This window comes from Cyclospora cayetanensis, unplaced genomic scaffold, assembly GCF_002999335.1.
Source record: "Cyclospora cayetanensis isolate NF1_C8 unplaced genomic scaffold, CcayRef3 CcayRef3_contig_248, whole genome shotgun sequence".
NCBI lineage: Eukaryota > Apicomplexa > Conoidasida > Eucoccidiorida > Eimeriidae > Cyclospora > Cyclospora cayetanensis.
The window spans coordinates 14,712-36,813 of record NW_020312201.1 but is presented as its reverse complement, the minus strand read 5'-3'; the positions used below and the strand labels follow the sequence as shown (position 1 = coordinate 36,813).

At 50.9% G+C, this 22,102-nt stretch overlaps 4 protein-coding genes across 4 annotated transcripts; 1 reads left to right on the top strand and 3 right to left on the bottom strand.

Annotated features, from left to right (window-relative positions):
* Positions 1-383: 383 nt before the first annotated feature.
* Positions 384-11,092, bottom strand: LOC34622805. Its single transcript, XM_026338295.1, has 20 exons — positions 10,942-11,092; positions 10,655-10,786; positions 10,382-10,537; positions 9,686-10,090; positions 9,261-9,529; positions 8,962-8,997; positions 8,444-8,738; positions 7,441-8,272; positions 7,067-7,292; positions 6,903-6,990; positions 6,399-6,646; positions 5,864-6,107; positions 5,205-5,644; positions 4,701-4,975; positions 4,272-4,513; positions 3,663-4,052; positions 3,120-3,551; positions 1,752-3,002; positions 994-1,518; positions 384-532 (listed from the first exon to the last, which is right to left on the bottom strand). The coding sequence occupies exons 1-20, from the start codon at positions 11,090-11,092 to the stop codon at positions 384-386; spliced, it is 6,786 nt and encodes a 2,261-aa protein (XP_026194080.1).
* A 3,162-nt stretch (positions 11,093-14,254) lies between these two features.
* LOC34622804 lies at positions 14,255-15,221 on the bottom strand. Its single transcript, XM_022735947.1, has 4 exons — positions 15,135-15,221; positions 14,935-14,999; positions 14,581-14,788; positions 14,255-14,380 (listed from the first exon to the last, which is right to left on the bottom strand). The coding sequence occupies exons 1-4, from the start codon at positions 15,219-15,221 to the stop codon at positions 14,255-14,257; spliced, it is 486 nt and encodes a 161-aa protein (XP_022589625.1).
* Positions 15,222-16,212: 991 nt separating this feature from the next.
* Positions 16,213-17,329, top strand: LOC34622803 (prefoldin subunit 5). Its single transcript, XM_022735946.1, has 4 exons — positions 16,213-16,311; positions 16,571-16,735; positions 16,895-16,989; positions 17,164-17,329. Exons 1-4 carry the CDS (start codon positions 16,213-16,215, stop codon positions 17,327-17,329), a joined length of 525 nt encoding a protein of 174 aa, XP_022589624.1.
* Positions 17,330-18,094: 765 nt separating this feature from the next.
* On the bottom strand, positions 18,095-21,739 carry LOC34622802. Its single transcript, XM_026338294.1, has 4 exons — positions 20,927-21,739; positions 20,235-20,621; positions 19,567-20,028; positions 18,095-19,084 (listed from the first exon to the last, which is right to left on the bottom strand). The coding sequence occupies exons 1-4, from the start codon at positions 21,737-21,739 to the stop codon at positions 18,095-18,097; spliced, it is 2,652 nt and encodes an 883-aa protein (XP_026194079.1).
* Between the last annotated feature and the right edge of the window lie 363 nt (positions 21,740-22,102).

Sequence of the window (22,102 nt, the reverse complement as noted above, 5' to 3'; positions counted from 1 at the left end):
AACTGAAAACATAGGACGCTTCACAGACCATGCATGACTGCAGCAAAAACAGTCCTGAGGAGGCACATAGCACCCGCATGGTAAAATACAGCTCCTTTCATCAGGAGCCACACTGCGGTTCTGTGCTCATGGGAAGAGTATATGAGGCCCATGGCTCAGATCCTAATTGGCACATATTTACACAAAAAGGTTGGGCCACTTTTTGCTGGGGCAGTGTCCGTCCCGGCTGTGCTGCTTGCCTGTCTGGGTCTCTGATGGTATATAAGCAGCCGACCCGCGAGTGCGGAGGGAGCAGTTTGACAAAATGACATCCCTCCACGGCTCTCCGCCCCTACCTCATCCTCAATGTCCTAAATCTTGCTGTTCTTTTAGATTTACTTATGTCAGAGGGACTCTTTTGTCGTGCTGTTGTCCCCGCTGTAACGGACGTAGGCGCGGGGCAGGCGCAGCAGCAGATCGAGGGAGGAGCTGGCCAGCTGACGTGTGGATTTGAGGGCTCTGCGCCATACGCTGGACACCTGGCTTCGGGGCTCTGCACACAGGCAGGCAAAAACGGGGCAACACCTAGGGCAGCGTTTGGAGGACACAGTTGACGCGAATCCGCTAGCAGCAAACGAGTAGACGCTTAGGGCACGAAAGAGAGAGAGAGAGCGAGAGAGAGACAAGAGCCGCAACTGACAGCCACATGCCGCCTAGGGAATGCCACTGAGGAACGCAAGTCAACGGAGTCAGAGGAAATGCATGAACGCTCGTGCGAAAGGGCCCAAGCGAAGCCAGCACAGACAGCACCGTCCCCGTATATCGTGTTTACGAAAAGGATTTGTGCTGGCCGAACACAGGAGCAAAAAAGGCAAGAGTTGCACTAATAAACTGCACATCAGTACATTGGACCGCAGTACGGGCAAAAGGTCCACTCCTACGAGCTGATGCGATGCGAAAAACGCAGTCATGCAGAATCAAAGCTCAAAATTGTTCGCATGTTCTGCCTCTTACTGATGATATGCTGGATGAGGTCAATGAAGGCGACGGTGGGGTTGAAGGCCGACGGCCTTGTCAGAAGCAGCAGAGAGTCGGCTGTGAAGTAGGCCTGCACTAACCAGCTGCGCAAGTCCGAGTATGTTGACTTCGGGCTGGCGGTACTGTCACTGGCAGACCCGTCCACGACCAATGGTCCCGACGTTTCGACAAGCTGCCTCACGGCGGCGTTTGCGGCATCCATACCCACTGCGGCTGTTTTGCTGAGGAGAAAGGCAGCAGCCTTCTCCACTGCCTGCTGTTGCAGCTGCTGCATCATCTCTCTCAGGCCGTCCTTTGTCGTACTTGGACTTCGCAAAAGCAGTTCCAGCGCATCTAGCGTCAAGACGCTGACTGAACTGACGGCCATCAGCGGCTCTTTCGTCTGGAGGACGGAGATAGCCTGAGGCGCCCGCTCTAGGGCAGATGAAACGGCCTCAGCCGAGACATCCGGCCCGATTAGGCGTGCAACAATTAGCTTGTCCCACAGATAATCTAAGAGAGCTGCAACAAATAAGGCACACCACCCATTCAAGCTGTAATCGCCACAAAACGCGCATTAAATTCGTTAGTAAAGCCGTAAATCTACACTATTCTGGCCACGCGTGCAGCCTATTCTGTTATCTCCTCCATCTAACAGTTGAATGGATGCTACAAAGAGAATAGGCCAACTTTCGCTGCAGTGTGTGTCCACCCCTCCCTTCGATTTAGAGCGATAAGCCCGTGCGCTGCATCACCTTGCTCTCCTTTCGCTTGCACCAACTTGACGTTTTCAAGACCCATGCGCACAAAATACGGAAACAGCTTTTCTGCCTCCACCATGCTGTGCTCTATCAACACTCTTGACTGGTGTTCGAGCCAAAGAGGATGCGTGCAAAGTTCCTGTCTGCCTTCGCGGATTTGCTGGGACTGTGCTTGGGCCTTCCATACTGCAGAGCCCATCAGTTCTCCTTCCGCGGCATTCTGCTCGTTCACAGCATGCGCTGGCAGGTCGTCGCCTAGCCACAGATCGGCTCCTTGCTTGCATGCAGAACTTAACACTGCCAAGTGATCATCCTTGAGAAGGCGTTCCCAGGTCTGTCTTAGGAGTATCAAAATATTTTTCACGGATGATGCCAGAAACAAAGTGGAGTAGGACTGGCCACCTCCGTTTTCCACTTTTCTTTTTTTGAGTGGTATTTGCATTGCGTCAACCGGAAGCCTAGCCTCAGAGGTTTGCGTGTGCCACCGGTTCCCCCGGCGTCTCAGAGCTTTGATGCCCAGCAGCCACCGCCTATTCTTTTTCCTGGGCCTCCCAAGGATGGCGATTTCAAGCAGCTCAACAATGCGGTCAGATATGGCGGTGAAATGAAGCGAAGAGAGCTGCGCGATCGACAGCAAAAGATGGAAAGTGGAGGCGAACGCTGATGTATGGGCGTCGAATTCAGAAATCTGTTTCTCCAAGTAATCTGTGATCTTCTTGGCGTTTTCCAGCGCTTCACGCTTCGCCTTTATCGACATTTCCACCTCGTGTTTAACCGAGAGTTCCCTCTCCGCTTTTCTGTTTTCTGATCCTGATACGCGCGGCGGCACTGGCCTCGGCATTTGGGATTTTTCGCTCGCGGCCTCGACAGCGCTTCTCGGAGTCGCTTCCGGATCTCCGTTGTCAGTTGGTCCATCAGACATGGGGATTCTCTGAGCTGGACTCTGCTTAGACGCCATGTCTAGCGCCGCTATTCCTTTGTGTTCTGAGAGCGTGCCTGTTGGTTCCTTATCCTCAATGCCTGTAGCCACAGCTGCAGTTACCCTGTGCAGCCCATGGCCCTTCAATGCGGATATACCCGATGCCTCTTCCTGTGACCCTTTTGTCTCCTTGTCTTCCACGGTAGATGCCGTTGCCTGCTCGATTACGTCTTCTGCATCCGCCAGTTGCAGTAAAAGGGAAGATATCATCCGCAGGCGGCTTACTGTGTTGACGGGAGTCGTGTACCAAAGCTCAGAACTCCGGTCTGCAGAGCAAAGACAACAAAAAGACGCCCAAACGGCCCCCTTGCTTGCAAGGCTAGAACAACGTATAGCCTCTGAAATACTAAGAGTGCCAGCGCACGCTGTTCGTCGAATCATACCTTTCGGTGTGCATTGCAAGGGAGACGCAATGGAGCCTTCTCCATAGGTCTCAGCTCCCAGTCCGATGATTTCTAGAGACTTGATGAGGGGAGCATGGAGCATGAAGACTGCTTTCAGCTCTGACAATGCCTCCGTTTCATCAGAAAACTTCAGGGCTTGAACGACCGCAAGCAGAGACTCAATGTCATCAAAGGGAAGAGACTGCGATGTGTCCTCCACTTTTGGCTGAAAGTAAACGGGAGACTCCGAGGAGATAAGCATCTCTTTCAACTCCCTAAGCACTTCCAAGATGACTTTCCTCATCTGGACATGCTTTGGTATGTTCAACACTGGAACTACCACAGTGCAGTATAACAGTATCGAGGCGCGTCCAAGGGGAGGCAGGTGCATCTCTTGCGCTGCTGCACAATCAACCAGGAGGCCAAGCGAAGCTGCAGACTCAAAATATTAATGCTTACATTTGCAGACTTTCAGGGGCCTGCAAAGAAGGCTACGCGTCAGCACCGCAGGTCCACTATGTCACAGCAGGGAAACCGCATTACCTGCACTCGGCGGGGAGGATTCCGGTACGGTGAAACTAAGCAGGGCAGGGGCTGTATGTATGCCCAGTTGCTTGAGAGGCTCTTTCGCGGATGCCTCCAGCAGTGTGAGCGCTTCTCTGGCTTTAATGGCCAGCTTAAGCCCTGCCTGCTCTTCAAAAGCAAGCCGTCTTTCTGCGATGAGGTACTTCGACTTCGACTTCTCGGACTGATTCACGAGATATGCATAACGAGAGAACAGAGAAGAAAGGTGAGGGCCAACGTAGGGAGAAGCAGAGTTTGTCGCGTGTAACAGCGTAATGTAGCCTGCAGCCTGCCGCACATGCTGCTTGTATGCTGGGCCGAAGTCAACGCTCGCGGCTCCCAGCTTTGCTTGCAATTGTCTTATTAGTCCTGAACATGCAGACCACGCACCTTAGAATCATATCCGGTCAGGTGCTGTAGAAAGCCAATCCTGAAGTATTTTGACGGTTGGTGTTATAACAGACTTGCAAGGAAATTTGATGCTTAAAATTGCAAGAGGGAAAGCCAAAGATAGACGCCTATCTCCACCAGCATCGCATGAACGGTCAATTCAAGTTGTTGGGCGAAGCGAGTCGGTTAGATGCATACGTCTCATTGTAGGCGAAGGAGTAGGCATCATTTTCATCTGTACAACAACTTCTGTTCCCTCAATGCGATCCATTAGCGGCTGCACTGCTACCTCAATAATAGATCGAATACGTCCAAAGGCAACAAGCGCCATTGGATGCACCAAAACTCGACTTGGATACAGAGACTGATCGGCAAACGCCTCAACAGCTGCCAACTGCAAAGTCCTCAAGTACTCGGGACCGCGCAAAATGTTAAATACTCTGAAGAGCAAACAGGGCAGTGAACGGGCATACCGCACGTTGCATGTTGCATGTTAGTCAAGGGCGGCAAAAATCGATGAAGCGGAAACGGCTAATTTCAATACAACCAGCAACGTGCTCATGGCAGCACTGCAGGTCGGGGTGTAGGCAGAGCACACGTACACACTATTGCGATGGTGGTACGTACCGACGACCAAATATCCGTTTTGCGGATTCGCTTCGGATTTTATGCATCAAAATTTTGATGCCGCGCGTCACTTTTTTCTTAAGAACGGTAAAGGCGCGAGCAGCAGCTACGCGTAGTGCGGAGGCTCGTTCGCGTTCCTCTCCTTTTCTGGGTGGCTTCGCATTCAAGTACACTTTCCAGGAGTATCTGTTGGTTTTTTTCGATTTGCGCAAAAGCTGGGTTACATGGCTCAAGTATTTAAAAACCGCCTCCTTTTCCTTTTGATCTGGAACGCCCTGTGTGAAATAAGGATGGTGCACAGGAGAGGCGTTTGTCACGATACATGGACGGATGCCAGCAGCCGAGCTCACACAAAAGCAACAATGTGGAGGGGTCTCTTAGAGCCATCTCGAGAGAGGCCCCAAAGTGACTGCTTTGGCACGGATGCAACAGCATGGGCCATATAGATATTGTGCTCTAAGGGTGTTTTCGAGGAAGTCACTTCAAGGAATCGTGTGCGCGCACCGTCTGGCGTTTCCCCAGGAAGCGAAGCAGGGCACATTGAATGACGCCCGCATCATGTGCGTCTAATTTGGCAGAGTGGGGTTCGTCTGGGCTTGTGACTGCGCTGTTGTGTAATTCTTCGCACCAGCTCTCGATAAGAGGCTCACTTGTTCCTTCCTCGACATGAAGGGCCCTACTGAAAGCAGATTTTCGGGAGTCCTGGTGAATGGGCTCCAGTGGCTGTGATGCTGTTGCGAATCGTTCTTTCGGCTGGTGGTGAAACACAGGCCTCTCTCCTGTCCTTTGCTTTCTCTCTGCGTATTCGTCCCATAGAATAGACTGGAATTTGCCAAACAAGCTCGTGAAGCCACTTGTGTTCCTCTCCACCACTCTGTAGGCTTCCAGCGCAAGCGATCCACTGGCTATCAGCGCCAAGTCGAGCAGCCCGGAGCGCAAGCTGCCTGCGCTCAAAAAATTGTTAAGATACACATTGGCTACTCATGCAGGCCGCTCGGGAACCCGAGACTGACAGCGCTGCGGTGTTCGGGTGGGTGCCCGCACAGTCAAGACGATGCGAAATCCTCGCGGGCGCCCGAAGCCACGGACGGATCGATATACGTCGAGCAGGGCAAGAAAAACGACTGGAAAGGGTTACACAGGAAAGGTGGGTAGAGCCTCACCTGCCACGATGACTGTGGTCTCCAGAGACCTGCTAATAAGACCTAATACCGCTTCCGCTGACAAGTCAATGGAATACAGGCCTGTGTGTTCAAAATCTGCGAATTTAGAGCTGTCCGGGCGCATGTCCGACGAAAGTGTATGCTGCACGAAATCCCAATCCACCGGCGTGGATGTGTTGAAAAAGTACTCCCACGTTTCTTCTCTGTAGAGCATGCGCTTTGTCGCCACCATCAGGTCTGCCACCTGCGTACCGGCCGCACGGCAGTTCGGGCAGGAACAGACACAGGCGAGCGCATGCAGGTAACGATTTCAGCGTTTTAGCCTGAAGAAACTCGCAATGATCGTTTTATTGGGGAAGGCATCCTCTGACATGGCGCGCCCACTTCGCCTGGACTCTAAAAAGGAGACCGCTTTCGGCGAGTGCTACGCTGCATGCATTCATGAGCTCGCGGTGGTGGCGCACATATTTGATTAGGCCATGCCGCCTTTGTGCATTTCACGGCGGTAGGCACCTAGACAGAATTCGGAACGTACCAGGACCGCGTCGATCCTCGGAATGCCTCTAGACCAGAGCGCCGCCTCTATGAGATGTGCAACCTTTTCGTCCTCCTGCCTGCTCCTTAAGATCACAGACGCGTCTACAGCGAAGCCTTCAATGTCCTGTACACCAGGCACGCTTAGCTGGCCGCCTTTTCCCTTCGTTTTGTACCACCCGTTGAGGCCAACAAACTCGAATTCGGGGATGCACAGCTGTTTCTGCAATTCTTGGGACAAGGGCGGCTCTGCAAGCGAATAGACACGAAGGTTGCACACAGATCCTGGGCTTGCACTGAAGTGATTAGAGGTGAAGCAACAGCGCGGAATCGAATAACCCCTCAGACGGATGCTGCACTTAAAGTAGGGCAACCTAGAAGGCTCTGAATGCTCAGCTAGCTATTTCAATTTTCATCGGGTCTCGTGAGGTCAAAGCTTTGCTGTTTGCCCCTCGATGGCGGGTGGAGAAGAACGAAAGAGCCTCTCCCGCCTGTGGACGCGCACCCGGCCTAAAGGCCTTGACCTTTCCCATATCTGTCGTCAGCAAAAGAACTGATCCCTCCTTATTGCACTGAAGACGCTCTAGTTTGAACTGCAGGGGCAAAGATGAGCAAACACCAGAGAGCAATCATTCTGTGAGACGCTGGCAAGGCAGCATGCCTTATCACGTATATTGACTCGCTAGGAATACGGAAGCAGAAAGCATACACGACTGCTGCGTCTTGCGGAGCCCGCATATTCTGGCCCAAAGACCCCGCAGTGCGCATGTGCGTAGTTGCTCTGGTCTTGGCGCTTGCTACATCCGGTCCTGCAGCAGCTAAAGTGAAAAATTGCTCAGGAGCAAGCTTACGGTTTGCTGAAAAAAAGTGCTTGTTACCATGTGGTCCGAAGACACTAGGAGCAGACACACACACAGACACAGACACCACATGCACAGCTAGCTCTATTTCTAGTTGCACCCCGCTGCCAAGTAATTCAAGTGCATGCAATCAGCTGTTTAACTAAGCTTTACTGCATCTATCTATGCTGCGTGTGCTCTGACTGCCGTGGTTGAGCTTGCTGCCGTGCAGCAAAAGGGTCTCCAGGCCAACTATTCCACCACAAAGCACCTGCTTGTTCAATTAAAGATAGCTCCTCCTGTGACAACGGTTGCTCCTTGTCCGCTCTTTTGCCGCCATCTGGGAACAGATGTTTTATGAGCATGTCCAGGCCCCAACTGGGCTTTCTTCGGAAAATATTCAGTCGGCGGCTCCTATATCTAAACCAGGCGGCGTCCTTGAAGAATGTCATGAAGTCCTGCGTAAGGTCTTCGTTGGACCACGCGGTGTGGTCCTCCTCCCCAACAGATACCCCGAAGTGCGCGGCCACCAGAAACTGTAGCACTGCGAACCGAGACTTTGTGGCCTCATCGAAGTTGTAGCAGGAGTGTTTCTGCTCAGGCCTGCACGGCTGCACCCTTTCCTGGGCAACAGCGACCATTACCATCTTTTCAAGTCTTCCAAAGATATTGTTAAATGCTGAAATGAGCTTTGACACGGAGCGTCTAAGCAGCGACATCATCAGCAAATCCCTTTTCGCCGCATATTTTTCCAACAGAACGTCCTCAGCAGCCGTAGTTGAATAGTCCTCAACGGCTGCGGCCGTAGGCGGCTCTGGCACCGCCAAAGCTAGCTCGAGAGGCACATCTAAACTGGCAAAAGCCTCGAATCGCTCATTGACCAGAGACGGATAATCGGAGGAAGGCATGTTCAGCTCTTGCACAGCCTGTTCTTTTTTGCTTTGACCGCCTTGCATTGCAGCCACTCGCACCCTCTCTGTGCTTTCCGCGGACCGAGGTCTCCACATGTGCAGCTTTCGCAGCTCCAAAAAACTGACTGCGGCGAAAAGAGATAAGCAGAATGACGAGCTGGTGACGCAATTCGCCCAAGCGCCCTACCTCGCGTGCGTCCTAGAAACTTTTCTTAGTGGCTAACTGTAGCGGCTCGATTATCTGTGACGGCTGCCTGCAAGCACTAAGGGCGTACACACGTGAATGGTCGTCTCACCGATACCAGCTAACCCAGCGGTAATGTTGTGGACATCCTTCTTAAGCCCTGGTTTTATTGTCACAAGGTTGGAAAAGGAATTCGCGATTTCCTCCCTCCTGAACGATTCGTTGATGGTTTCAATCGACACATGCCCGCTCTGGTTGCTCAAGGCCTCTAGCGTAATTTTGGCGGTGTTGTACATTATCGACATCAGATCTGCAATGTAGGCCCTGAAGGACACCCAGCTGATAAAATTCAGGGCGCCACGACATCGCGCAGCAAAAGACTCTGTCCGGCGATACGTATTCTCGCACTGTAAAAACGCAGCCATACGCACTAAAACGATTCGTTCATACACCTCGGCTCTGCCCGCTTAGGCGGATTGCTGTAAGGGGGCACTGCAGTACGGCCTACCCAGCAGCAGTCACAGCCCTGGCTGCTGGCACCCCTGCTGGACCGTGTCAGCGCGACGGGGAGCGTTCCCTGTTGGGCAGCAAGCCATGAGATTGCGTCAAAAGGGATAGCGCTAAACTTACAATCAGCTTTGTCTTCGCGAGGACCACCGATTGTTCCTGCATTTGCAGGCACACACCAAAGCACCCGTCCAACCTGGTGTAATACATGAAACAGCAAGTACAAACGGTTCTTCTTCAGCGTTATTCTTATGCTGAGGGTTCAGACTGCGTGGTAGCGCGAGAGACAAGAAAGACCATAACGAAAATAGAAAGGGGTGGCAAGAGCGAAAGATGAAAATAGCGCTGCCGTGCAACGTGACTTTTTCAACTCCAGGGTTCTCTTGTGGGCTTGAACGCATGGGTTTTTTATTGCTGCATACATAACACTTGGTGGCATCATCCTCGTATCCTTCCAGGTAGTCTGACTCCATGAATAAAGAAAACTCCCTGGAAAATTCTACCACTCCAGTGAGGAAACCCTTAGAAAAAACTTCACTGGAGAAGGTAGTAAGGGGTGGGAGGGCGCTGCCAGCTGATTTCGCTGGGGTAGAATCCAGCTGCCACATTTTTGTCAGCATATCTGCAAATTTGCTTTTGAAAGCGTCCTTCAATAAAGCAGCGCCCCTGGGATCTCTTTGCAGTCGGAACACTGTACGCACGACACAGCCACATGAAACTACAATGAATGCACACTTGCGTCCTCGTGGGTGCTGGTGTGCTAGTGCCTGGCTAGAGGCGGTGCAGCCACTGGGCGCACAGACAGCTGCCGACACGTGTAACGACACTCTTGAAACGCTACGCTTACGCTGCGCATGCATGTATACAGGAATTGAAGTGTTTATGGCCTTGACTGCGATGAAGCTGGCAATCTTCGAGAGCAGAACCGGAATTCCCATGAGACATGCAACCCCCATCGCTGCTGCCAACCCCCCTGTGAGTGCCAGGAGAGGAGGAAACATTATCATGCTAAATGAGCGGATGAAGTACCGAATAAATGCACCAAAAATACCTCCTGGAAACCGCGGCCCTGGGGCCGCCACGTGTTGAATCTGCATGGCCGTTTTCAGGCAACCGGGTACCAGGCGTGCTCCCGATTCACTGACATATCGAATGCCTAAGCCCAAACTATGTACTACATACAGAAGGCTGTGAGCCACTGTGAAGACCGAATCTGACGCAAGGGACTGAAAAACACTCGCAAATCCATTTTCTGAGGACGCAAGCGCAACAGCAGCAGCATGCGCGGGAACTCAGTCAATAACCGATGCTGGCTGCCTCAAGAGGCACTGGATTACGAGGTTCGCGCTCTCGCGAGAGCACATCAAAGCCAAGAAGCACATGCGAATGCTTAGTAATGCATAAAACACGCGCTATGGCTAACGCTGGCAAGCTTCCATGCACGCTCTGGAATCACGCAAGCTTGGCTGTTTAGGAAACTCCATATAACAATCTATTTTCATAGGCTTTGCTCTGGTTACCCAAGGGCTCATTTGCAGCTTACGCTTCCCATCTCGAATATGACTTATTAGGTCTTCTACAGCGGATAAGAGACTCTTATCACTCTCTAGGCTTGCAGTCGAGATCCCTGTGCATTTCTTCAAGATCTTCAGCACAGCACGAACTTCTAGTGCGGCTTCTTCTTGGGTTTTGGGTGGCCCTGCGAAGATGCCATTGCACCGTGCTGGGTAAACTACTGGTCTTAATGCCCTTTTTTCAAACCACCGTAACTGAAGTGCTCCAGATCGCCCACCAACAAAACAAGGGTAAAACTCACTGCTCTTGACTACTTTTTCGATTTGCTTCACAACCGTTTTCATCTGCTGCAGCCCGGGAGAGATGCTACCGATTATCGGATTACAGATGGCCAGATAGCGTAGCGCACCATGCGTCTGGGAGTAGCTGAAGGCTGAATTTACGCATGCAACAAGCATCAACAAGATGACCTCAAGAAAGCGTGTAGGGGATGATGCCACCCCTTGTGCCTGTCCAGGATTGAGATGGTGCAAGAACCATCCAACTAAACCTTTTGTTGCGGTACGTTGCATATTTCAAAAAGCGCACTTGGTTTGGTGACTCCTCTAATTGCCTCTCTGAAGGCTGAGTGATACAGCACCAGAGCTTCATGGTCTAGGGGGTCGATTTTCACGTCTACCAGAGAAGCTGGCTTTAGAGCCTCGTCTCCCTCCCACAGGGTACCTGTGTGACCCAGCATATGCAGCAGATCAAGCAATCCCTTCGAACCCTGGGATATTTCTGCAAGGAGCCTCAAGTCACAAGGCCAAGACACATGCAGCCGCTAAAGCATACATCACGGAGCCTTGCACCACTTCCGGTAGCCATCGACTACCTTGGAGGCTTTCTAAGTGCTCTTCGCGTTGTGAAGTATACTTCTCCCTTGTTGTTGCGGCCTGTTGGAGACATGGGAAAATGCTATGCCCCACTAGGACCTTCCCTGCTTGCATGCCATTGCACTCACTACCAAGTGACGTCTTGGAGGGCAATCCAGGCTGGTTGAAAGGCTTTATTTCAGGAGCCGATGCTAACAGGAGTTTCCGCTCCCGGCTGTGCGCGGAAGCCACGGAGAAGGCGATGAGCCAAGTGAAGAAGGCTACGCTGGAGACGCCACTTGGGGCCATGGCTGGTGACAAGTGCAGAATCGCAAGGCAGATTTACATTCATTTGCTAAAGGGGTCAAACTTTCGGGCATTCATGCTTATTCGGCCATCATACATGTGGGCCTCTGGTGTCGTTGTCTAGTCACTGGGCTCGCACTGCTTTCCCTTGTTGGGGCAAAACTGCCGCAATAAGACCTCATAACAATTGAAATACCCATTCATAAAATAAGCAAAAATTACCTGAATTCGAAAAATGCACGGGGCTGCTAGGGGAAGCTCAAAAGCCCTGCACACATTCGGGCATAGGCGGAGTAACCAACGGCCCGAAGCCACTGGCCCGAACCCTTCCTGGTGTCTACTAGCAGGCGCGCTATTACAAAGCTTTATATAGGCTTCAGAGCCACCATGTGTTATCGTTTATACTGAAAGTTCTTAATTTATGCAGATTCAAGCACAATAAGCAATCAAAACCAGCGCTCGTCTGTCGACACTTGAATACTACGGTCAGGGCGATTAGCATACAAGGCGAGTCAGAGGTAAGTCAAATTTGTGCTAATCGCCACCCATAATAAATATGTATAGTAAGGTGTCATGTGTCGCATCATGCAGCTCCAGAGCGAGCCTTCTATTTAGCGTGGCACAGGCTGCTGTCTTGTTGGACCCTGCAGCTCGTTTACATTGACGTAGCAGGAAAGACAAGAGAACCAAGGCCTTCAGACGAAGGCTGAGTATTCAGCACCTCTTTTTTAAAAAATTCCTTGGGCAATTGTATGCACATAGCACCTGTGCACAATTTTAATGACCAGCCATGGTCTTGAGCCTATTTGCTTAGAGGCTCCAGCTGCCACCGTTCATGGGAATTATACGAACACCGTCAGAGGCATTGGGCACCAAGGGAACCATTTATCAGGGGTGTTGATGTGTTCACTGCTGTACAGGTCCCTGAGATTTGGGGAATGTGCATGCCAACCCTAAAACTTATATTTGGAAAATGACAGCAGACGATGCTAGGTGGCTATTGCATCATGCCATTAATTTCTTCGGCTTGATTTCTACCATAAAGTAAATAGAATTTACTTCTATGTAGCTTTGATGCAATGTAAACATCGCATATAATCTTAACGTAAAGGCTCTGTCTTGATTCTGGCCAAGCAAGCTAACAAGCGCAAAGCGCCAGCAGCTATGCTTCGCACGCAGAGCGTGTCCTGTTCTGCCCTAGTGAATGCTTGCCCAAGGGTAGCGCCCTAAGATTTTCGCAGCAAAGTTTACTTCAAAAATGACAGCATACGGAGAAAGTTGAGAGGAAGTGATCAAACCAGAAAAGGAATTACCTAGGGATCTATGCAGCCTTTCAGGGGAAGAGGGATTTCGCCTCACAATAAACCCAGGAGACAGCTTTAAAAGAAATAGAGGACACCGCCAGGAGTAAGGGGCAACGTTTAAAAAGCGGTAGATAACAGTGTGGCAAACGACTGTTTTTTCTGGCTGTCTTTTAGTGTACAGATGTGCTGCGGGGCCGGCTCACAAATGAGTTCAGTGGGTAACAGCGCTTTGGACACTAGAAAGATGTAGAGCAGGCGGCTTACGTTTGTCGATACGCTTTGCTGAGCTTCAAATTTCCAGGGCTTTAGGCTCGGTAAACTAAGCTGATCTGGGCTAGTACAGCTCAAAAGTGGAATACACGCCCGCGTAAGCCAGATTTTCTCTTGCAAATATTAGCACCGCAAAACGGTCCCACCTAATGTGCATCAGAAGTCTGTATACCAGGTGCCTAGCACAGCCCTTCACATCTCAACCACTTGTGCCCGCAATAAAATCAAGGCAAGCGAGGGTTCCCGCTAAGTAAGATATCTACGATATTCGGGGTGCTAACGAGGCGCCACGGACCGGGAATTACTGGAGCAGTACTCGACGGGTGCAAGCTATACCAGAAGGCCTTCGCTTGCTTTGTGCCAACTTGAACGTAGGAACTTGTTTCCTTCAAAGTGCATTCTGTTGGGTGTACGTGTCATGCGGTCATGTGATATCCAAGGTCTCCTGCAGAGGTGAGCGAATGCAATTTACCAATGTTTGCCTTTATGATCTCCTTACTGAGGCTTATAGTGACAGTCTACGTCTTGGTCCTCCAGAAATGGAGCCAGCTTTTCAGGCAGCCGGCAATTTGTCTGTCCCCACATGTAGAAAGGTATGAATGCTCCTTCGTGCTGCTGTCTAACGAGGAAGATACATAGACCAACATGTATGGGATGAAAAGGCAACCAGAAATGCCGCAGGTACGCCTGGCCACCCCAACTTGGGGGATTAAAACACTTGGTTCTGGGCCAGATATTCGTGGTATAATCTGCGGCCCCACACTAGAGACGTTAACTCGCCCCCTTGTGCCTCAACTGCTTTCCGCAAGGATCTAATTTCCCAGCCAAAGCAGACAGCAAGCCTCAAGCCGTGCAACATGGCAGTTGATTACACGAGTAGGCATTCCAACCTCCCCAGCTTCAGGCACTAAAGCTGCTTTCTGCCGTCGCCAAAGCAATGCAGACAGCGGTGAGGAATTCTCTGGAAGAGTAAAATTGCTGCTCAGCGAACTGCACAGCAAGCCCCTCAGCCACTACGTGTACCTCAACTGAGCATGATATCGCTATGGGGTACCTGCAAGCTGCGTCGCCAGAAGCCGCAAATATTTGCCCGCAGGAGACATGGACAAGCCAAGTGCACGTAGCAAGACACGCGCAGGCGAAAAATACGTTCGCAGCCGCCCATCTTCATGCTCCACCCGGCTCATTTTCGGAGACTACAGGCTGTAGCAACAAATCGAGCGTGGGGCCCAGGGGCATGGTGCCGTTCCTTTGCAGAGCCTTGCAGAGCGAGTCCATATCCAGCTCTTTCACCTGTCGACCCACAACGGAACAGCAGCCGCTACGCCTCGTTTACACATCTCTATGGAGCCCACATTGCTACAGCTACCTAGGCCACCAAGCGGGAATAGCGCCTCTGATTACTTAGAACTATGAACGCTAAAGGGCAGCGGAAAACAAATGAATAGTCTGTCGCTGGTGCCCTGCAGCAAAAAACATTGGTAAATGCATACATCTCCAGAGGAAGAACCCGTGCTGGCGGCTTGCGCCGAAGCATCCCCAGAACCTCGGTCATAATGAGGATGCACACTGCTGCCGGGCTGCCCCCAAGGCGCGCCCCTGCGTGCAAAAGGATCTCCTCTAGAGCTGGCGAGGATCAACTTGGCCTCGTCTACTGCCTTTTCAAAGGCGACTTGAACGGCGACTGACAGCAGGCGCGTCCTGAGGCCCGACACAACACCGAGAGAAAGCGAGTGACTGAGCGGCGCGAGAGATTCGTTATGGGCGAGGGGTGCTCACACAATGCGCATGAAGCTAAGGACGTGGTACATAAAGAGACTGGGTTAGGATCAAGTCTAAGAGCTTACGCCGCAGAGTCTGTCGTGGCGCAGCCCACACGACTCAGATGATAATCCGCCACTTCATCCAAAATCTGAAAAGGGCAAACAGACATCAGGGAACACCAACGAAAAGGTGATTTACAATGCAGAGTGCCTGGACACCAGAGTGAGATTTCTCATGTGCGAAGGAAACTGGGGAAAAAAGGGGATTGTAACAAATTGATCACCGCAGGTTCGTAGACAGAGAGCTTCTGAAGTAGCTGCTCGTCACGAAGGCCCAGTACTTCCTCCAAATTTAGAGCTGATTTGTCCATAGTTGGTGACCAGGTCGATTTCTACTTGCTGGCAAAACGCAGTGTCCTCATAGCGGGGTATTCAGGTCCACCAAGACACTACAACAAGGGGCTTCATGTGCTTTCTATCTGATTCATGCACGAGAGCAACCAAATCATCAACGATAAGAGGACTGTTATAGGGACTGGTCCTGCCAGAGCCTGCGTGCACTTTCGAAACCAAAAGACAAACTGTGACTTCTGCTGATAAGTCAGGAGATGCCATCTCAGTTGCCGTCCCCCACGTATGTGAGAATATGCAAGAGTGGGAACGGCATGTACAGCTGCTTTTGAAGGCAACAATTTATCAACACCTCAGTAGATGTAGTACGAGTGGAAGGTAGCACATGGGTTTCCTGCTGTTTGCAGGCATACAAATACTTTTATTCACTTCCACAAGCATGGTCAATTGTGTGTTACTCAACGGGGAAGCCACCGTTGCATGCAGCCCCATATAGTGTAATGGTCCTCCCACCAATGGCTACGTCACCCTTTGCCAACTGCCATATTATCGGACTCGTGATTCTATTACGTCGAGGACTGGGATCCTTTGGCAAATAACGAACTGGAGCTAATTTTGTTGTGCGAGCTTTTAAAAGACACACCCTGCAGTCCCCCTTTTGCTGGGCTATAGCGAAAGGATACGAAAGTGCGTCGTAGTATATTTCTTTGCTTCGTCTCCTTCGGCTTTTCCCCTAATGCTCTCGATCCTCCTGCAGATGGCTGGCCTTAAGCGCAAATGTGGCAAGGCCTCCAATACGCGCAACTTTACACCTTAGGCTCAAAATTGACCAAGAAGTCTCTGGCGTCTGCACTGGAGGACGCATTGTGGTAGTATCCTTCAGTATTATCATCTGTGTTTTGGTGACCGTCGCGTTCACCCGTTTTGATCCTTTGGGATGGAGAGTGCTCTTCCACTACGGAACGCTAATCCGGGTTTTCCTGTTCATGCGTTTTCTTCTTTGCTGCAGCAATGGTGGCCCCTCCATCTACCACAGTGGAACAACACATCGCAAACCTGAACAGCCTCACGCTGCCCCAGTTCGGGTCCCTCACACGCCGAACGGAAGCGGTGGGGCGCTGTCCCTTCAGCCCAGCAAACAAGTCGTCACTCCCTCCTTAGTGTCCCTAAAGCACGTTTTTAGACTGATCACTAGACCACCAAAAAAGTTGAGTTGTCTCTTCTTTTTGCTTCGCATGGAAGTTCTCCTCAGAGCTACCACTGATCTCGTAAAACCGAACTGTTGTGCACTCGTCTGTCTGTCGTCCGTACTCCCTATGTCTAATGTGCCCGCACGAATTTCCGGCTTTTGTTCTTCTTTTACCTTCAGGAGGTGCAGAATATTTCAAACCACTTGGTACAGTTGCGAGTTGCGGCAGCTCGCCTCGAGGAGTCCCGCGAGGCCCTGGTTCAGTTCGACGCATATAGGAAGAGGCAAAAGGAGGGAGAAACCCCTGAAGTCCTTGTGCCACTTACGGGGGCGCTCTATGCCAAGGTTGGCGCACACACGCTTTTGTCGATCTTCTTTCCGTCTTCCCAAAGCACGTGGCCTTTGTAGAAGTCGCACAAGAAACGTGGCTGTATTCGAGACTACGTACACTTAAAATCGCGAAGGCGCAGTTTCTCTCGAGCATCTTGTTGCGCGCCCTTGCAGGGACGTTTACAGTGCGAGGACAAGGTGCTTGTCGACATTGGAGCAGGCTTCTTGTTGCAGAAGACGTGTCAAGATGCGAAAAGGGATGGCGAGAGGTGCAAATTGATTATCGTGTTTTATCATCATTCTGCTGCATTCTCTTGAACCCGAGGCGTCTCATTTTAAACCAACTCTTCTGGGTCGTAGGATCCGACTGCGTCATGCTTACAGCATGGGACTTCACTTTTAGGAGTGAAGACGTAGGTTGCTGTGTTTTTGGTGGCTTGCAGGACTTTGAACCTCGTGTCAGAGCAGCAGGGAAAGCTTGAAAAAATGCTGGGCGAAAAGCAAAAACAACTCGATGTGCTCGTTGCAACGATGCGACAAAAAATGGTGGAGCAGCAAGCTGCAGCAACTGAGAGCGCCTCTGCTACCCAGCAGCGGGCTGCAGCATGATGCCTTACTTTTACGAGTTTTTAGCCGTTCGGGGCGATCGTGGGTTTCTGCGCTCCCATTTTCGCCCCGCACCCAACCCCGATGCTCCCCCCCATTCCCAGCGCCAAAGTGGCGCCTTCGTAGCAGGGTGAGAGGCGACGGGTGAGCGCGAGTCTCCTGGCGTGTTCGCCTTGATCCCTTTGGGTTTTGAGGGATGATTTGCAGGTATGGGGTGTACACATTTGTGTTTTTAGAAGGCGTGCTGCTCCGGGGAAGGCTGGAGCAGAAGAACAGTCGCTGCGGGCTGGAACGCCATTTTTGGCAGCAACTCTGAGACAGAAAGGAAAAGATTCTGAGTGATACAACGTATTGGGTCGAAACGAGTGTAGTTGCAACTCGCATGGCAGTTTGCATACAGCTCTATCACGCTCACTGTCCTGCAATGAAAATGCAGGCCTCACACTTGAAAAGCAGAAGACGGATTTTTTTAAAAATCAGCGAAGAGAGCGTGCTGCCTCATTTAGTAAGAGTGGCAAACACTCGAAGAGTTCGAACTAGCACTCGTCCCTAGCTTGCTGCAACTTTTCTTCGAGCCTCTCAAAAAAACAAGGCCCTCGAACCTTCTCTCGAGGTGCGCTGCATTCCTCTGTGCACTGTTGGCCCCCAGTTTCCCTCTTGCACCTTTCTAGTTTTTGAGGCTCGAAGTTATGCTCTTAAGGTCACATCTAGAACAACAATAAAAGTAATGCTCATGGATATGTCGAGCTTTGCAGCGGCACTGCAGACTCAAGAGTTCGGCGCTGTTAGAAAGCAGTCGAGCCATTCTGGGGGCAAGGGGCAAGAACAGCAGTAGGGCGTTGTGGATATGAAGGCGTCGCGGAAAGGCACAACCGAGATGTACTGACTGGGTACTTGCATATCTCGGTGCAGTCCCAGAGTAATCCTCAGTCTGTACCTGCCGCAGTTACCTTCAAACAACAAGGCGTTGGTTTGGTACTTGATGCTTCGCTTGCCAGCTAGCCGTCCTAAGAAACAGCTACCTACTGCCACAGGCTGTCCTGTGCCTTGCCGTTTCGATGGAAACTGCAAGGCAGGTGCGTTGTTGCACAGGCGGGAGGACTGCGTCCCTGCCGACTGTGCCCTAACCGTTGAAACGTGGGATGAGAAACCTCCGCTGATCCTGTTGCTGTCTCCTTGATGGAGAGAGAGTTGCACCTCTTCCTTAAAAATTTCTGCGGTTATCGGGTTCTTTGAAAAGAGATAAAAGATTAGCATGCGGCGAATGTACACGATGCCGCGTTCGTCTGGGATAGGGAGAACCACGGCAGATGTATGACCAAAGAGATCCAACTGTAGCACGTACGGTTTCTGTCGTCTGTCCGAAGTAGAAGGAGCTAGGCTGTCGTGTAAGGAGTCTAGGAAGAGCATGATTCGCCACTGATGAAGCGCTGCGGGCAACACGATATCGTGGGGCTGGCCTTCCGGGTGGAAAGATTGAATTGCTTCTCCTCCTCTAAAAGCAATTAACGGGCCTTGTGCGCCGTTTGCCGGCGACAAATCCGATTCCCCTCCCTCGGCGTGGCTCCCTTTTCCAGTGTCATTTTCGTGCCTTTTAAGTGCTACTAGGATTTCAGTGTCACTAGCTAGCGCCGAGGGCTCGTCAGACAGCCCCTCATGTAATTTGGCCACAGACTTTGCGCTATCCGCCGATTGGCAGGAGTTGTCAAAGGCTTGCAGCAACTCGAACAGGTCAGGATCCTTCATTGGAAAATTCCCCTGGATACGAAGAAAGACACGAAGGCGTGGCTCTGATATCACGGGTTGTGGGAGTAACTTCGTACAGCATTACTTAGTGCACGTGGCAACCGTCGAAAATACGCAAGAAAACAAATAGTTAATACACACATGCATACACAGCTAACACACACGTGCACATAGTTTCATGGGCTGCTCCAAGGCCTGGTGTGAAACCACATTCCACGCTCTCCAACAACTTCGAGTATTTTTGAGCGCTGTTCTTAAGACTTGAACTTTTGCACAGTCTCAGGAGTGCGTATTTGTCTATATAATGTGGTAAAGAATGGTTTTCACTTCATTGCTAGTCGAATATTCGCGCATGCTCTGATTAACCTCTTCGGCTCATGCTGTTTTAGCTGGTCTGCGAGTTCTTGTGCTCGAGCGCCCTACATCCGAGTAACTGCTTTAGCTAACGTGCTTAAGAGATGGCGTATTAAGGAGACACATATCTACTTTTTTACCTGAAAAGCTTCTAAAATGCCAGTGACGAAACAGAGTTTTCCGGCATCTGGACTGATAAGTTGCCCGGTTTCCTTCGCTAGCTCAGCCTCGAGCTGGATCAACTCCTTCTCCGCTAAGTATAGCGAATAACAGGTACCGCAGACAAGGGATTCAGCAGAAAGTTGCTGGCGTTTTGCCTGATGAAAGAAGAGAATATCTACTCCTCTCTTGCGCATATGATGTTGAGCTTCCAGCATCATACGATGATTTAGCATCCGAATTAGAGCTTTCTTGCTCCGGTTCAAACCGCACATGGCGCACACTGAAGGCTGTACTAATGGCATCTGCTGCTTCCGCAAATGTGCACCTTTGATTTTCACGGACTCGTCTAATATTTCGTCCTCTATGGCATGTCGAGTATCGGCGACCTCCAGGCCTGCGTCAACCCGTGGGCCCGATTGTCTCAAGGTAAAAGCCTTGACCTGCTCAGCCCCAGGCAAATAGGCACCAGGCCTATAATTTTAACTTAGACCAGCATGGAATTTAGGCACGAAGAGAGCCAAATAAACCTGTACAGAAAGAATTTCCGTAGAGTAACCGAAAAGCAATATGGCGCTGCGCTTATGACAATGCAGCTGTCTGGTTAGCTGTTCCTGCTCCAGGAGCTCCAGTATCCAACCAATCTCACCTGCAGGAAATACCACTCTCCGTTCCATCCTTTCACAAGATCCACCACCAACGACTCCAGCCAAACCTTGAATAGCGTCTGTGTCACCAACATCAGCTTCCTGGCAATCCTAGAGGCTTCAGTCAAGCTAGCTCCAGATAATTTAAAAACATCGAAGGTGGCACTGAATTCTAAGACCTTTCTTTTTGTGGCTTCCGCTGGTGAGACCTCTTCCTGAGGACCGTATTCACGGTCCTGCGACCTCCGAATTGGAAACGCGTTGTCACAGCTTACGCAAAACTGCCCAGTTATGTCTAAGTTAGCCTCACATGCCTCTTCGGGAGTCAACTTGTTGACCAAAGTAAAGCCTATTGGCGTGTTTCCCGCTCTCCAAGCGACTCTAGTCAGCTGACACCGCGACTGCCTTTTTCCATGAACAAAGACCTTCAGGAATCACGCACGCTCCTAGTTGTGCAAACTGACACTGCATTGAGGAAATTCGGCACGAACGCAGCGAAGTTCTACCAAGTTTTGGCTTAATATTTAGCCGATCATCAGCCATAGATAATTAGTGCGGGCGTATAATGCATGAAAGCGTTATCTGCAACCTGTTTTGCCAGAAAGGCTAATAGTGTAGGGAGCTTTTCAGGCATTGGGCTGCCAGGGTCTCAAAGAAAAATACGAGATATGAGTCACGTTTAGTGGCACCACACCTGAATAAGCCGCTCTGAGTTGGAGTCTGCCAATAGAGCAGACATGCTGGGGAAATCCAAAGCCTTGCTTATATTCTTGCTGGCCGCTGCATAATGAGCTTGTTTTACTACCGCAGCTGGGGCGACCATTGCTGCATCACGCGACCTCCGTTCCAGATCATTTCGTCTGAGGCCGAGTCTTGTGTGTTGCTTAAATAGGCCACCAGGGAACCCCAGCGCGGCCAGGTAAAGGCTTGCGTTTCTTTCAAACAGCTTAGAGGCGGAAAAGTCTTCTTTAATTAACCAGCCAGCAGAAGCTGTTTCGGGAAACCCAAGCTTCTCAGTGCATTTGATACTCGGAGAGAGAGCAACGGAGTTGTTGGTGATATAATAACATTCAGATGAAGTAGCATAGAGTGTGTCTGGCAGCAGGACATCGAGTCTCTTGCACAAACGCTCCACGAGTGCAGGCGACTGCCGGCGGTATGTAAGTAGTGCTTTCCACCACCCGTTGGCGGGCTGGGCTGCTAAATGTGCATAGTACTTGGGATCGGCGTGCGAGAAAGTGAAACGCGATTGGAATTTGTCAATGCGTGATTTCCTAGCACCCGTAAGCGCCGTTTTGCGTTCCTGTGCATCTACAGTTCTAAAGTAGGAGCTAGCTGCTTGAGCTTTTTGTGAAGTACTGCAATGAAGCCTATCTTTACTCATATAACTTCGGCATGTGCTGGTTTGGGGCCTTCTCTTCCGCGGTTCATTATCCAGGAGTGGCAGCAGTTTTTCGAGCTTCTGGTCACTGCGACCGCCCTGGCTATAGCTAACTCCGAGCTGCATTTGCAGGGTCTTGCAAAATTTCTACGCGAGTCCCCCCGCAGAACACAGCAAGATCCCTACAGCTTGGCATGCAGATTGCTCGACAGGCCAGCTGGCATACCATACAAAACATAGCTTCCATGTGGTTAGCTACGTGGGCAGCGCACAGGGTATTGTGATTACTCAGTCAGCAATCTAAGAGCTAGGCATGAGTAGAAAAAAGAATTCACTGCGAGGCTAGAACCTGTGCCAGCAGCCCCATACAGTGCTGTGTCCATTCCTTGCTGCCTCCGCTGCATCGTGACCGCGATCCTGTGTGTTTATGCCTGAAGGTGGACACATAAAACAAAATAAAGTGCATGATTTTCATTTATTTGCGTATGG

Bases quoted from the DNA above. Each gene is read 5' to 3' on its own strand.
- LOC34622805 (XM_026338295.1), bottom strand. From the start codon at position 11,092: ATGCTGGGTCACACAGGTACCCTGTGGGAGGGAGACGAGGCTCTAAAG. The intron at 8,739-8,961 runs GTAAGTTTAGCG...GCGTTTTTACAG, and splicing joins TCGCGAAGACAAAGCTGATT to TGCGAGAATACGTATCGCCG. The intron at 3,003-3,119 runs GTATGATTCGAC...TTTGCTCTGCAG, and splicing joins CTTGCAATGCACACCGAAAG to ACCGGAGTTCTGAGCTTTGG.
- LOC34622804 (XM_022735947.1), bottom strand. From the start codon at position 15,221: ATGGACAAATCAGCTCTAAATTTGGAGGAAGTACTGGGCCTTCGTGAC. The intron at 14,789-14,934 runs GTAAGCTCTTAG...GTCGGGCCTCAG, and splicing joins GCCACGACAGACTCTGCGGC to GACGCGCCTGCTGTCAGTCG. The intron at 14,381-14,580 runs GTATGCATTTAC...GTGGGTCGACAG, and splicing joins CGGGTTCTTCCTCTGGAGAT to GTGAAAGAGCTGGATATGGA.
- LOC34622803 (XM_022735946.1), top strand. From the start codon at position 16,213: ATGGTGGCCCCTCCATCTACCACAGTGGAACAACACATCGCAAACCTG. The intron at 16,312-16,570 runs GTGGGGCGCTGT...TTTTACCTTCAG, and splicing joins TCACACGCCGAACGGAAGCG to GAGGTGCAGAATATTTCAAA. The intron at 16,990-17,163 runs GTGCAAATTGAT...GGTGGCTTGCAG, and splicing joins GCGAAAAGGGATGGCGAGAG to GACTTTGAACCTCGTGTCAG.
- LOC34622802 (XM_026338294.1), bottom strand. From the start codon at position 21,739: ATGCAGCTCGGAGTTAGCTATAGCCAGGGCGGTCGCAGTGACCAGAAG. The intron at 20,029-20,234 runs GTGAGATTGGTT...GGGGCTGAGCAG, and splicing joins GAGAGTGGTATTTCCTGCAG to GTCAAGGCTTTTACCTTGAG. The intron at 19,085-19,566 runs GTAAAAAAGTAG...CTTCGTATCCAG, and splicing joins GCATTTTAGAAGCTTTTCAG to GGGAATTTTCCAATGAAGGA.